Raw genomic sequence first — 15,128 nt, 5'->3', positions numbered from 1 at the left:
GCGTCCGTCACGCCAAACACTCCCAACATTGCTTCTTTCCATCCCACAAGTGCCTGCCTGCTTCGTTGCAGGCTCGTCATTTCCAATTTTAACCAGGGAATCCTTCATTGCCTGTTACAAAATCATCAGCTCCCTTGCTCTCTTGCTACAAGGCTCTCTGCTAGACCCTTACGTCGTACAAGGTACGTGCGCACGCGCCCGCCGTTAGGCTCAGACAATCTGTTGCAGGTCCCTTGCCAGCCTGCCAGCCAGCAATCAATCCCCATCCCGTGCGATCCGTCGCCAAACGTGACCGTTGACAACTTGCCTCTCTTCCCTCTTCTCCTTCATTTAGAAGAACCCACCCAAACATTGTGCTATCACGAATACTCCCCATCTGCCTAGCCCGGCCTCCTAAGTAATTACCCTTACCCGCAACATCCCACCCCCGATATCACTACCTGCCTACTCCGTACTGCCCAGACCAACCCCACCAAGCCCGGTCACCATCTCTCCACCCCTCGCTCCCTCAACGCTCTCAACTCGCAGCTCTCGACTCTCGCCTCCGCAGCCTGCTTACCATCCATTGCTAGCATCCTGAACTGCGATTCCTTGCGGAACCTGCGATACACGCCCGCTCATACCTGAATCATTCCGCCTTCTCGCCTCTCCTTCCATCCCGCCCGCCTTATCCCCGACTGCGCCGTTGCCGAGCCGCTTCCCCCGTCGACGCCTGACGCCCAACGACTCTCTCGATCGGATTCTCTGCAACGAGACCGACGAATCCTACACCTCTTCCTCCCATCGCACGAGCCCTCCACAAAACTGGCAGGCTCCAAGCGTCGCAGCTTCTCCTCTCACGGAGGCAGTCTGCTCAATAGAATGTTCGGAGGCTCCAGCTCCAACTCCAACTCGATAGATTCCAGCATCCAGACCGACACCGCCTCTGACCGCAAGCCTCCCTCCCCCAACGCCGCTGCTCCCCAGCCCATCGCCGCACCTGCTACCAAGAGCACCGATCAGGCAGCCAGTGGTGAGAAGCGCCACACCAATGGGAGTCCGCCCACCAGGCAGGAAAACGGCGGTTCTACAGACAAGAAACGCAGAAGCAGCAGCGTAAGCAGCAAGGCAAGCAGTCTCTTCGCCTCTGCTAGAAGCTCTTTTGGCTTCTCCCCCAGCTCCCGCCACAGCCCCAGCATGGCCTCCCCCCTTCAGAAGCTTGGCAAGCAGGATCCGGCCCTGGCTGTCCCCCAGGGTAGCCAGAACAACTCGGCTGGCGACTCCGTCCCCGGCCCCAGGTCGACTTTTAGAGTTGGCGTCTGGGAGGATCGCAATAGAAAATGTCGTCGTACCATGGAAGATACCCATGCTTTCCTTTACAACTTTCTCGACGCCAATGCCCTTGACGGTGCCGCCAGCTCCAAGTCTGACAAGTCCTCCATTGATACATCAAGTACAGAAATCGCAGAATCCGACAATGGATACTTTGCCATCTTTGATGGCCACGCCGGCACCTTTGCCGCTGACTGGTGTGGCAAGAAGCTCCATATTGTTCTCGAGGACATTGTTAGGAAGAATCCCCATGCGCCTCTGCCAGAGCTCCTCGACCAGACATTTACAAGTTGCGATGCGCAGTTGGAGAAGCTCCCTCTCAAAAACAGTGGCTGTACTGCTGCTATTGCTGTATTGCGCTGGGAGAAGCGCTCTGCCAGTGACCGCCATCACGTCGCCGTCCCCACCATCGCCATGCCGACCGTCAAGAATGGCAAGCTGCCCGAATCAAACAGCGATATGGAAAAGGCCAACCCGGCTGATAAAGAGGCGTCTGCGACAACGCCCTCAAAACCTCAACCGAATAAGCAGCGCGTTTTATATACTGCCAACGTCGGCGATGCCCGCATAATCCTATGTCGTAACGGCAAGGCGCTCCGTCTGTCATACGACCACAAAGGCAGCGACGAGAATGAAGGGAAACGTATCGCCAATGCTGGTGGTTTAATTTTGAATAACCGAGTCAATGGTGTTTTGGCCGTTACTCGCGCCCTCGGTGACGCATACATGAAAGAGCTTGTCACAGGCCACCCTTACACCACGGAGACAGTCATCCAGCCCGAGCTTGACGAGTTCATCATTATTGCTTGCGATGGAGTGAGTTTGCCTACAATATTCTTAGTACTTCAGCACTGACAAATTTAGCTTTGGGATGTCTGCGGCGACCAAGAAGCTGTCGACCTCATCCGGGAGATGCAGGACCCCACTGCTGCCTCGAAGGCACTCGTCGAGCACGCCCTCGACTGTCTCAGTACTGACAACCTGTCGTGCATGGTCATTCGCCTCGACCAGGATGCCATCCGCCAAGCTAGCAAACCTGGTGCTGAGCCCGTTGGTGGTAGGACCACCACCGAGGCGGACAAGATTGTCGGCGAGACGAAACAAAAGATTGCCGACGGTTCGACAGCCCCCATTGGCGTCTCCACCACCAACAGCGGCCGCGGCTGCGATGCCGCCTCGGCCTCCACCCCCGGCCGCGCCGCCGACAACGAGGAAGTGGCCGTCGTAGACGACGACGAGGACGCCGAGGTAACGCGCGCCGGCGAGGACACACCCGTAGAAGAAAAGCCCGCAAGGGGCGGCACCGTGCTCTAGCATTCGCCTACGATCTAGGCCGCTATGTCTCGTCCTTGAATGTTTTCCTGATAAATTGTCATAAATATTTCATTTTGTGCACTGGGGGCAAAAGGGTACACGGGGTTGTCAGTAGCGATGACACCGATAACATTGCGCGACGTGTCTAAGGTCATGACATGCGGGGCTCGCCGCATAGACTGGTTGTGAGTCTCGGGATGGAAAATTTGACATCTTCTTATCTTTTGTTTACTTTCAATTGGTATTCTCTATACATGGAATCATGATGACGTGTATCGTAGGACTGCCTCCTCACCAGTGCCGCTGCTGTGCCATCGCTCCAGCAAGCCAAATTCGAAGCGGCAAACATGATGTCGATGTAGTCATGATTATTTAAGAGTGAAATAGCAATGTGATATCATTTCGCTTCGTAGAACCGTTTGGTTTCGTGAGGAAAACACCCTCTAATTTCCAGACTTTGCCTTAGTTCCACATCAAATCCCAACCCTTGTGTGAAGCAAACATGTCAAACTATGACGCCGTACAAGTCCAAAAAAGCAAAGAGAAGAGGGAAAAAAAGGGGGAGAATTACGCGGGATGTTTGAATCTAGGGAAGCACTTGTTAAACGTCTCGTCCTCGCCCACCAAGACGCGGAAAGCGACGCGGGCGTACTCCCGGATCGCGAGGCACACGCGCGGGTTGAGGAACTCGTACTCGGCGTGTAGCTTCTGGTGGACCTCGGCAGCCTGGACAAGACCATGCCCCACCTGCGGATGGCGAAGTCGTTGCGCGAGTAGTCGACGTCAAAGGACATGGCGCGCAGCGTGCCGACGAGGACGTCGACGAAGGCCATGGGGCCGAGGGGCAGCGTCCCTCTGGAGGCGGCGAAGTGGAGGTGCTTGAGGCGTGGGAAGAGCAGCCGCCAGATCTCGGGGCACGTCATCGTTGCCTTGTTGAGGAAGCTCCTCACTGGATCTGATTTCAGGCTGCTTCCAGGCGTCGGGAACCCGGCTGTCGGTGGCGTTCAGAAAGACTATGTCAGTTACGTGATCCACCCTGATGGAATAATTACCTTCCTTCTTCTTGGCCTTGAGAAAAGGTTCTTTGACAATGCAGATTGTGCCGTTCGGTAACATAGTTTCGGGGGTATGAATGGTGGAGCTGATGGGCATGTTGAACAGGGAGAGCGGCACAGCCGTGCCGCGTTCGTCCTCTGCGATGGCAGAGACGCCAAGCCTCCTCTTCTTTGGAGGCGTGCAGATGCGAGACGTGACTTTGCGGCCGCGGTGATGCCTGGCCGACATCATGTCCGCGATGGCCGTCGGTCTGAGGGTGTCGACCGGCACGACGCATGGCCGGCTTTTATGCCAGTGAAAAAAGTGCATTGTACGTGCATGGTGTGACGATGACAGCTGTCATGCAGCGGCTGGTGATGTGGTTGGTTGACTGTGCATATGCGCGCGCCAATCGAGGCAAACGGAGGTGCCCAGAGTCAGCCATGAGAGTCGAGTACCACCCAGAAGAGAGTCTCAGAAGCCATACATATTGAATACTTGGCAACACAAATCCATTCAATGACGTTGTCAAGGCAGCTGGAAACGTGAAGAGCATCGAAAAGTTTCAAGAGTTGCAGGTGCAAAGGTGACGATGCACTCGATGCACTCGATGCACTCGATGCACTCGATGCACTCGTGCAACTGCGGCTCCTCTTCTCTTTCCCCAGATAAAGTCACGGGGATAAAATCTACACAAAATTTATATGCACAAGTTTGCAGAATTTTGTGTCTTATGATGCGGGGAGATACCTTGGCTATGAATGGCCAAACGCTCAAGATGCCTAGCATAGAACACGTTTGACGATGATCTTACCTGACGCGGGCCCTCCGCAAGAACGCTGAGGCGGGCTGGCACTCTTCTTTTAAGATTCCATCCCATCAAACTAGAGGTTCCACCCCTGTTTTGTAAGCTGAGGATATCGACCGCTCTCCGCCGAGCACTTATGCCCAGCGCCTTCCATTTCGCCGGGGAGCTGATAGAGGAGTCATGGCATGACATGTACGGGTTAGCAGTAGGCCGTTGATGTGTGTTTCCGAGGACAGCATTTCATTTAAAGACCCAGTTTAGAATGCGGAAAAGGATTCAAACCGCATGGAGGAATGTTGGCCCGAGTTCTGCGGCAATGGCTTGCTTGCTTCAATAGCTCCGTTCTACTATCATGCGGTGAATCTTGACCTCCAAGGCGCTTTCAAAAATCCAACTATATTCTATTCTTATTCAGATCGATCAATCATCAATCGTGATTAGTTTAGCTTTTATCTTGCAAATAATACACCCGTGCTTCATCCCTCAACACCCCAATCTACGTCTAAGTTCTCACGACACGGCGCCGTCGCGGCCCCACCATCAGGCTCAGACACGCTACTGCAAATGTCTTTTCGATTCCGGAGGCCGTGCATCGGGAAACTTTTTTAGGCCAGGCCGCCGGGGTCCACGGCACACGCGGCGCGCGCTGTACGCGTACCCATCGGTGCCAGGCGCTCCCTCCAGGTGCTCCCGAACCGATCGGGGCAAGTCCGCGTGCGGATCGATGGGCCCTAACCCGAAAGTCCGCAAGCATCCCACTTGGACATGATTCAACAGCAGGTACTGTAGGAGTACGAGGCAGTTTCTTTACGCCGTGGCAGTAAATAGAGAGAGGTTAGGTAAATTGGGGAAAATGTAAAGATATATAAAGGCTCATTTCCTTGTATCGAGGCTGGCTGTTTACTCACGCTCCAGGACAGATTTGCTACGAATCAATTTACAGTCAAAAGCACAACCTTTACCTTTTTCTCAAAACGACAACCATTCATGATGAATACTCTCGTCGTCGGTGGAACCGGCCTAATTGGCGGCCACGCTGCGCTGCACCTGCGCGCGCTCGGCCACAACGTCACCATCTCCGGCCGTACGAAGCCGCAGGCGCCGTCACCGCTGGCCGACCTGCCCTTCCTGCAGGGTAACTATCTCAAAGACGACATCACCAAGGAGCAGCTTTCGGCGTTTGAGACTGTCGTCTTCACAGCCGGGGCGGACGCGCGACACGTGCCGGCGAACGAGAAGGACATCGACGCCTACGTCATGCGAGCCAACGGGGAGGGCGTCCCGGCGTTCGCGGCGCGGGCGCGGGATGCAGGCGTGGTGCAATTCATCCACGTCGGCAGCTACTACTGGCACGCACTGCCGGCGCTGGCGGAGGCCAGCGCGTACGTGCGGTCCCGGCAGGTCGAATCCGAAGGCGTGGTGGCGCTGGCCCGGCCGGGTTTCGTGGCGACGAGCCTGTGCCCACCAATGCTCGTGGGCGACATCTCAGCGACGATTGCGTCGCCAATCGCGGCCGAGCTCGTGCTCTACTTTCAGGGCAAGTTCGGGCCTGCAGAGACGGCGCCGCCGGGCGGCATGGCCTTCCTGACGCTGCGCTCGCTGTCGCAGGCCATTGCGGGGGCCGTGGCCAACCGGACGGCGGGTGTTGCCGGCAAGGTGCTGTTCGTCAGCGACGAGAACCTGACGTTTGTGCAGTTCTTTGATTACTTCCGCCGGGCGATGGGTGTAGCTGACGGCGCACTTCGCCTTGACGATGACCACGCACTGTTTCCCAAGATGGCGCGCATGGGGGGCGACGCGAACGTCTTTATCGAGACCACGCCGGAGACGCACGCGCTGCTGGGGGCTTATGCTCGGAATGACGTCTATAATGCGGTCAAGGAGATCGTGGCCAAGCGCGTGTAAGGGTTGTTGAAGACGTTTGCAGGCGAGTACATTGACCTACGCGTTGTTAGTTAGACGAGGCAGTGTTGACAAGCGTAGGAGAGGAGACTAAACGGAGAAGCTAGAGGACATTTAGTTATTCGGCAGATGATGACATCGAAAGGGAATATGCCTCCAAGCGAGAAAGCCATTATATAAGTGAGTGAAGGTGAATATCGAGTCAGTTCGAGGTGTGCATTTGGACTCGCACTGTAACCGTGCACTGTGAAAGACGACCGTGATCATTGGCAAGACGAGGCTCTCGAATCCGCCATGGCCGTCCTTCACGAGAGCGACGCGATGGGATCCCAGCCGAGGAGCAAAGCGCGTTGGACAGGCAAAGTTTAAAATTCGGCGTGTAGATCGCCACGGGGGCGCCCCTGGTCAACATGGTTTGTATGAATTGTCAGGGGGAGTCCCTGCTAGGGTAGTCAGGGGAGCGAAGGAGAGGCGTCTGAAGAGCTTTTGGTAAAAGCCACAGCCCACATGGGCACTGAACTGATGGCAGTTGTAAGAGCCGTTTTCTAACGAAGTTAGGATACACAGGAGAGGATACGGGGTTGTGTTGCATGCGTGTATCCGAGTGGTGAGTTGGGAGATTGGAGTGGCGCAAGAGGCGGTCGAGTGGTAAAGGAAGAAGGGGTTTGATGTGATGGGCGCTCAGTATGATGCAGGTTGATGGGATGAATGGCGGGTGCGATGGCGATGGGATGGTGATGGGATGGTAATGTTGATGCAGCATTGGCAATTTGGCAGGTGTTTGCGATGCCGAGGGGGAACTCGAGACCCCTGTAAGCAGGAGACGGGCGAGTGCAGCAAAGGAACGCTAGATTGTGTCGGGATGTATGTATGTATGTATGTACAACATAGGTCTGCAACTACCTCTGGGCAGTGGTAAAAGTGAAAGGGACGTGCTCAGAGCACGTCCCTCTGGTTGGAAGCGTGGCTTGTACGGGGAAGAATGTGATTGAGCTGAATTGAGGTTCATATTAATTGGAAATCGTTAATGAGCAGCCGATGAACTCTAATGCACGAAATAGTTACCTAGATACCTGCGATATGTAAGTCTTCCTTGTTGCTTGGGGCTGTCGGCGTGTTTCAAAGTTGGGCTGGCTGGCTAATCGGAGCCGACAGGGCCAATCCGGGGAATTTTAGGTCAAATTGTCGTGGCTATTGTACTTGGCCATTAGCTGGATTTGCGGAATTTATTCCTGGTTTCTTTATTTTGATTTCGTCCTTTGCTGGAATGTGCCTGCGACACCGCGTGCAAGAAGACGCGCGCGATTTGGACTCTTGCTTCTGTTTGTACCTGGTACTCGGCGTTGGTACGTATGTATGTATGTACATATGTATGTATGTATTATGTACCTGACGACGGATGGCGACCGTTGGCGGGTTCATGAGCGGTTCTGATAAGGATCAGGTACCTACGAGCGTCAGCTTGGCACAAAAGGTACTTGCCGCCTATCAAAATACCAGTGCATTAAGCTAGGCCCACCGGGTTTCCCGCTTCCCGCTTCCCGCATTTGCCCCTGAATTCTGAATCGGCCACGTCCAACTTGTCGAAATACCGACCTGAATTTGGTACCAGTCCGTATAACAATTTATACTTTGCAAGGCATTGCTTGACTAGTTGGGCCTTATTATTAGGACGGGATATTCATGCTGGTAATATCACCCTCGTCCTACACGTCAGTCAGCCGAAACAGCAGACTACCCTACCCAAGCAAGACTCCTCTCTTCTTTCTTTTTCTTGACTCTCTGCTCTGCCCCCCTGGCTCTTTGCTTTTGTTTTCTTCTCTTGGCCTTTCTTTTTCCCTTCTCACCACCTTCCCCTTTGACACTGTCCTTCCTTTCCCCCTTCTTTTTACTTTGTAACCTCTTTGACAGACTTGGTTAGGCCTGCCACTTTATCCTCCCTTTCTCTTCTCCTCTGCGCCGCCTCTCTTCAACCCCCCCATCCCATCTCCACTCGCGCTACCGACTGAACAGCAGCGCACTGTCCGTCTGTCTCTTTGACCTTCTTCTTTCCTTTTGCCTTTTGCCTTTTTATGCCCTTTTCCTTGGATTCGCCTCGGCCAATCAGTCTATTCTACCTTGTCGTCACCTCCCTCGTCTCGTTCGTCCTCCACTGACCAGCTGAGCCAACGAACCGACTCCCTCGTCGACCGCACAAACCACAAACCACAAACCACACACACAGACCGGACGACCCCTCCACCAACCACAAGCCCCTTCTTTTTCCGCCTTCCTCCTATTCCCCCGACTTTTTTCTCCTTCTTCATTCTGAGCTCGGAGCTGGTCCTTGGGCAGTATTCTTAGCTCGTCGCTTTCATGACCACTTCTTCCACGTTTCTACCGCTCCAGTTACGCCATTCTGCGACTCTCGTCTCTCGTCTGTGACGATCAACCCGACTCGATACCTGACCGGCCCGGCCCGCCCAACTCTGCGCTATTCGAGTGCCCAATCTCTCATCCGCGACCATATTGGTCATCCTCCTCAATAGAGACGCTGCGAGCTACCACAACATCCCGTACATTACACAGCCATGTCGCTTAACGGCCTCGACGAACCCCAGGTCACAGAGGCCTTCCAGACCGCCGCAGCCGAACCTGGAGGCTGGTACGTTCCTCTTTTCATTCATTTTAGCCATATCCCACCAGACCACATAGTCTCAGCTAATCACGCCAATCGCATAGGTTTCTCCTCAAATATACTAGCCGCGACGAAGTCCAACTCCTCAGCACTGGCGCTGGTGGTATTGCCGAGCTCCGTACTAGCATCGAAGAATACGACGAGGACAGCCCATTGTACGGATACATCAAGTACAGACGTCGAAATGTCGTTCTTAAATATCTCCCTGAAGACTCTTCTCGCCTAATACAAGGTATGTCGAGCCCGAACCCATCTTCATCTCTTGCCACGTCAACTCTCCCATCACCTAACACATCCTCCAGCTCGTGTTGCCGTCCATTTCAATTTTGTCTGCGAGCGATTCTCACCATACGATACCGTCTTCGAAATCGACTCTGCCACCGCCCTGACCGACACAAAGCTCTCCGCCGCTTGCTCTCTGCACACCGCCTCGGGCTCGACTGCCTCCTCCACTAGCTCCCGTAAGAAGCGTCTGGTTGAGATTGCCGAGGAGGACGAGGATGACCAGCCCGCCTCCAAGCGCAAGTCTGTCACGGCCGATGCCCTGCCTCCCAAAACACCCGTCGACCCCAACTGGAACCGTAATCCTGTCACTCTGAACGCCGATCTGGCTTCGTCACCCGAGCAAAGCAAATTCTCCGCCCAAGATACCGCCGAACCCCCCACCTTTGTTGGTGCTGATGAGCGTCCCTCCACCTCAGATTCTCATGACCGCAGCTTATCTAGCTCCTCATCCTACCCCTATGGCAAGCCCAAGGTGAAGCTGGGTCCCCGGCCCTCTCTCGACGTCAACATCCGTCCCCAAACTGCCGGCAACTTTAGACCAGTGTCTGCCATTCCTGCCGGGTACAAGCTTTTTGGCAAGGGTGGCAAGAGAAACAAGAGCCGCGAAAGCAACAATCTCGTCTCTCCACAGGAAGAAATTGCGGCCCTGGATTTTGGTGTCGCTCCTGAGGTCGATGACGCGACTAAAGAAAACACTGATCCGACATTAGCCCCGTCCAGCTCACAGACCACCCTCAAGCCAGCCAAGAAGATTTCGCCTGAAAAGGCACGGCTCAAGAAAGCTATGCAGCTCCGCGAGAAGAAGCGACTTGCTGCTCAAAAGGTCGCCCAGGAAGGCGACGATGCTGCTACCCCTACCGACACTATTGAAGCTGAAACGGAAGAGGAAACGGTTGAAGATGCGCCACTTGGCGATGACGATTTATCCCAAGCTGCTGGTGGCCCTTCTCCCGAAGAAACACCTGCGCGCGAAGCAGCTGATCTCTACGCCGATGCACAGTCGAACACATCCCTCGCCGACCAAGCCTCCGAAGCTACAGCCACGGACTCTCATCCAGCCAGCCCAGCATTGGAGGACTCGGAAACGGCCGACTCGACAAAAGCTTCATCCATCTCTGACGCCACCGATGAGACCGTACATGAAAAGGAGGAGGCCGGTGAAACAACGCCGCAGCAGAAGGAGGCCGACGCGCTAGCCCGCGTCGCCGCACTTCCCGACAAGGACCTAACGCATATGACAACACAGGATCACATTAGGGCCACTGAGGCTGCCCTCTTTGGTTCGCCTGATGTCGATACCGACGCCACCGAGGAACCCGTCGCTATTCCGATTTCCAAGTTCTCAACCAACAACTCCGGTTCCGCACCCATCGAAGAGTCTACAGAGCAATCCGCTGAAGAGCCCAAGGCAGAAGTAAAGGAGGTGGAGAAGCACGCTGGCGAGCTTACAGGTCAGGATGTCGCTCCTCAGCCATCTGCTCAGGATCTGATCGCTGCCACTCGTGCAGCTGCTGAGACCCCTGCCGCAGAAGTTACGCAGAGCCCTCTCGCTACACTCACGCTCATCACATCCGACCCGCCTGCACCCGCCACTTCCAAGGAACATGCAACCGCTACTACTCAGCACGAGGTTAAGGAATCCTCCACAGAGGTTAATGTAGAGGCAAAGAATACGCCTAGAATCGAGACGGAGACCGCTGAGCCCGTGAAGGAGAAGCGCAAGGGACTGGTTGAGCCCATTCGGACGACTGGAATTGACGAGCAAGCGGATGCAAGCCGGACACCTACCGCTGCCTCAGTGATTGCTGAGACCGGCGCCAATCCATCCATCATCGCAACGCCGGTAACGCCCATCACGCCCGATAGTGGCGTTATGGCCATGCGTCCATCTACTGCCACGAATCCACAGCCCTTTGCTGTTAGGACTGTGTCCAATCCCGTACGAGGTAATCTGATCTCGCCCTCGGATGCGAGCCAGTCCTCAGTTCGTTCCATGAGCTCCGGAGCCGCGTATCTCAACAAGATCAACCAACAACAGCAGCAGAATAACGCCAACCTCTCGTCCAAGTCCAATGTTGGCTCCAGCATTTCGCAGCGCATCAAGGCTCTTGAGATGCTTTCTGCCAACAGCGGCGCCGAGGGTCGCCCCGCTAGTCGTGAACGTCCTCAGTCGACATTCTTTTCCGTCAAGAAGAGCGAGCCCCTCCGCGCCCCGTCAGTAATTGAGCGCGCGTCTTCTCTCCGAATGGCTGCACCCCCTTCTCGTGACGGCTCTGATTCCTCGCCCGAGACTAGCCGACCCCAACGTGGTCGCTCAGGGTCCATTTCCAACAGACTTTCCATGTTCCAGCCCTCCCCTTCTGACTCATCTCGTGGCGCACCTGAATCTATCTCGGTGATGGCCAAGATTGTGCGCGACCCTGACCAACAGGCCAACGAGCCTCATAGGGATGCATCTGGCTTCAACCCATTAGATCTGAAGCAGTCCCCTCTTTTTGTCAGCCACCAGAAGCCCACTCAAGACTTCAGCACTGCCAGCATAGACACAGTGACTGACTCGAGCAAGGATGACGGACGCCGCTCGTCCGTCAGTCTTGTTCGTGGTTTGAGGAAGGACAGACGAACCATCTCGACGGACCCTGTTCCTGCTACCTCGCCACCGCCTGCGAACGGCTCATTCTCTCCTCGCATGTCGTTTAGCAGCCGTCGATCAACCGGCAAGGAAAGCGAGGAGCCACAGTCTCCCGATCTAAACGACGCACTCTCGGGCGGCGAAGAGAAGTCGAGTGACAGCAAGCTGTCCCGCGCCACTCGCTTCATGCGCCGACTTTCCAACCTTTCTGGTACGCGCGCCAAGACAACCCCATCTCCTACCGTGAAGTCGCCCCTAGCGCCGAATGAAGACCTCCGCGTTGAGGCATCCCGCCCCTCCACCACCGGCACCTCGCCTTGGATCGTCTCTTACTTGGGCGACGTTAATGTTCAGTTCCCCGATAATCTGCTTTGGAAGCGCCGCAATATGTGCATTGACTCGCAGGGATTCCTTGTGCTCAGTGCGCTGCCTGCGCCTAGCAGCCGCGCCGCCCAAGGCACAAAACGCTACCACCTGAGCGAGTTTCGCCCGCCATACTGCCCGGACGTCGAGGTCCAGGAACTTCCCAACAGCGTCGTCCTTGACTTTGTTGAGGGAACCAGCCTGCAGCTTGCTTGTGAGGACCGTACCGGCCAGGTCAGCGTCCTCAACGATCTGACTGATGCCCACTCCAAGCATGCCGCGCAGTTTGGTCAATAGCACACAACCCATGGAAACAGAACTAACAACGTCCATGTTCTAATTATTCACGCATGCAGTCATTCTCTTCCGTCGCAATTTCTTTCCCATTTGTTTATATACCCTTTTCATTTTCTCTTCTTTTTGATTCTGTCTCATCTGCATCCCGTCGACACGGACACTCAGCGGAGCTTGCATTCTCTATCTTCTCTTCTTGATTTTGGATATGAAAATACATACCTTGTCATTCTAATTTTTCTCTACGCTTGTAACGAGAAGAAGCCTCTTCTTTGTCCCTTTCCATCCTCTTTTATTTTGTCACTATAGAGTACTAGTTTCTGCTGGGAGAGCCAAACTTACTATCTTACCCTCTACTTTCTTGTCGATGTCTTTTCTGCATGGGTAGTATCGTCACATCATGCACTCATCTTTTTTTAATTATTACATCTATTTCGTTGATTCGCAGCAAAAAGTGGAGGGGGAAGATGCCGATTTGCGATACAAACAAGGGTGATGAAATATCATTGAGGTAGTAATCAGGATATGTTCATCCTGGACAGAAGCAAATACTAGCCCAGAACATGTCAAGTCACATCCCTTAGTCACATCATTAATTACCATCAAGTTTCTTCATTACTTTACTCCGTCCCGAACACAGACAACATAACGACCAAAAAAGATCCACAACCATGACTGCGAAAAAAAGAAGTCGTTTTACGCCAAATGGCAAACAACACTCATCGATACAGGCTCTCAATGCTCTCAACATATGTTTCGCGCTTCTCCTCCTCCGATGTACCTGGTACAATGCCCCCCGAAGAGAGCTAGGACAAAGATAAATTCCTGTGCCAAACGCAAGGACGCCACAGGATCCACTCCTTGGATAATTCCCCGAGCATACAAGTTCGTGAATGGAGGTCGAATCTGGCAGTTTATTACGAGATGTCACTGCTCCTCCGTTCGCGTTGCAGTTCGTCCGGTCTTTTATGTGAATATACGCCATGGCCAGGCATATGGCTCGTCTGGATCTTCCATGGCTGGCGGCTTGGTTTCCGCCGGAGTCGATCGGGCACCCGACTGTGCACCCGGATGCACCTGGATCGACTTGAGCTGCTTAGGCCACCATGCCCTTCTTAGACTGAGTGACAGTTAGCATATGCGCTGAGTTGGCGCGCAGTAAGCTATAACACGTACGAGATGGTCCCACAGCTTCGTGGTTAAAAGATCGGGCATCGTATACAGGTCTATCGAGAACTCGCCGGCTTCATTCAGGTCATTCGCTATTAGCACACACAGACATCAACCAATGGCCAGCTAAGCGACGCGAAGCACCAAGGTAGCAAGAACTCACCATCAACGTCGCTTCTTATGTAAGTATTGGGCCCTTTGTTCTCGTTGATGAGCTGAATGACGCGTAGGAGATCTTCCTCCTCGAGCTTCTCAAGCGCCTCGGCAATCTTTTCATAGTCGTACTTCTGACCACTCTTCTTGCCACCGGCGAGGCCGCTCTTCTTCTTGGGACGGTCCTCGTCTGTAGGCAGTGGGCCGGTCTCACGCAAGCGCTCCTGCAGGGCTTGGGAAGGGTTTTTGAAAACGACGGTGTGAGTATTCTCGTACTTGGACTCGAGGAAGTTGAGGTCATGAATGATGGGGGCGAGCTTGGTTTTTTCAGTGGTGTAGCAGTCGATAGCAATTTCGAACTCGCCCCAGCCCTCGTTGGTACAGGCGAACGGAGGCTTGGAGAAAGCTGCACGAGTTAGTGGCTGGCATTGGGGCCGGCTGGCTTCTAGCATTGCCAGCACATCACGACCGGGTACTTACATTGGACTGGGTTCTCAAAGGTAGGGTGTAGGTTGTAGACAACCTTGGTGAAGACGTCGCCAGGATGCTCGTTGCCATCCTCGTCTAGCAGGTATAGGCGGATGCTCCATTCTCTCATTGGGAACTCGGCCATGGGAGAGGGCTTATCACTATGTGAGGAAACAGAAAGATGTCCAGTTAGCGTCAATGGCGGGCAGAATAGCGGGCGGAAAAGGTTTTCGCAACGCCAATGGAATGCGCAGGCGTCGCGGGCGGCAAACAGATTTCGAGTAAGAGAAGCCTCGCGGCGGAAGATCCTTGCGTCGTGGATAGAAGCTTACATGACATGTTGGTCAGTGACGACTTTGACTTTTCTCTGTTTATCGTTAGGACCGATTATTATTTTGGATGTTTGCGTTTTTTTTCTTGTGTGAGGCGCGGTGGAAGCTGCACGGTTCCTGCGTGGTGCCATGATGGTACGGCCTTGGTAGAGAACGAGGAGCAGAAAGGGAAGGTTGGGAGATAGAGGAAGCCAATATTGTGCAGTGCGCTATGGAGAAGAGAAGAGAAGGGCGGTATGTGTGCGGAATGAGAGAGTCTTTTCACGACAAACGGAGAGCAAACGGCGACGGGATTGATGTGTGAGGCACGCCAGGCAGAAGGGAGATGAGAGACGGGTGGTTGCTTCAAGTGAGAGCCTGGGCAAGACGGCGAGGAGCTTAGCC

General features: G+C 54.3%; 5 protein-coding genes across 5 annotated transcripts; 3 read left to right on the top strand and 2 right to left on the bottom strand.

Annotated features, from left to right (window-relative positions):
* Nucleotides 1-861: 861 nt before the first annotated feature.
* On the top strand, nt 862-2,625 carry ISF_07155 (Protein phosphatase 2C; the record flags this gene model as incomplete). Its single annotated transcript, XM_018850758.1, has 2 exons — nt 862-2,127; nt 2,176-2,625. The coding sequence occupies 2 exons, from the start codon at nt 862-864 to the stop codon at nt 2,623-2,625; spliced, it is 1,716 nt and encodes a 571-aa protein (XP_018702036.1).
* Nucleotides 2,626-3,192: 567 nt separating this feature from the next.
* Nucleotides 3,193-3,909, bottom strand: ISF_07154 (hypothetical protein; the record flags this gene model as incomplete). The annotated part of the gene is made up of 3 exons (XM_018850757.1): nt 3,193-3,333; nt 3,363-3,616; nt 3,678-3,909. The coding sequence occupies 3 exons, from the start codon at nt 3,907-3,909 to the stop codon at nt 3,193-3,195; spliced, it is 627 nt and encodes a 208-aa protein (XP_018702035.1).
* Nucleotides 3,910-5,458: 1,549 nt separating this feature from the next.
* ISF_07153 (NAD(P)-binding domain protein) lies at nt 5,459-6,373 on the top strand (the record flags this gene model as incomplete). Its single annotated transcript, XM_018850756.1, has 1 exon — nt 5,459-6,373. The coding sequence occupies one exon, from the start codon at nt 5,459-5,461 to the stop codon at nt 6,371-6,373; it is 915 nt and encodes a 304-aa protein (XP_018702034.1).
* Nucleotides 6,374-8,940: 2,567 nt separating this feature from the next.
* On the top strand, nt 8,941-12,624 carry ISF_07152 (hypothetical protein; the record flags this gene model as incomplete). The annotated part of the gene is made up of 3 exons (XM_018850755.1): nt 8,941-9,014; nt 9,092-9,279; nt 9,350-12,624. 3 exons carry the CDS (start codon nt 8,941-8,943, stop codon nt 12,622-12,624), a joined length of 3,537 nt encoding a protein of 1,178 aa, XP_018702033.1.
* A 1,093-nt stretch (nt 12,625-13,717) lies between these two features.
* On the bottom strand, nt 13,718-14,557 carry ISF_07151 (yeats; the record flags this gene model as incomplete). The annotated part of the gene is made up of 4 exons (XM_018850754.1): nt 13,718-13,741; nt 13,798-13,883; nt 13,955-14,350; nt 14,425-14,557. 4 exons carry the CDS (start codon nt 14,555-14,557, stop codon nt 13,718-13,720), a joined length of 639 nt encoding a protein of 212 aa, XP_018702032.1.
* Between the last annotated feature and the right edge of the window lie 571 nt (nt 14,558-15,128).

This window comes from Cordyceps fumosorosea (assembly GCF_001636725.1).
Source record: "Cordyceps fumosorosea ARSEF 2679 chromosome Unknown scaffold_20, whole genome shotgun sequence".
Lineage (NCBI taxonomy): Eukaryota > Fungi > Ascomycota > Sordariomycetes > Hypocreales > Cordycipitaceae > Cordyceps > Cordyceps fumosorosea.
The sequence above is the reverse complement of the archived record's forward strand: the minus strand, read 5'-3'. Positions and strand labels throughout refer to the sequence as shown.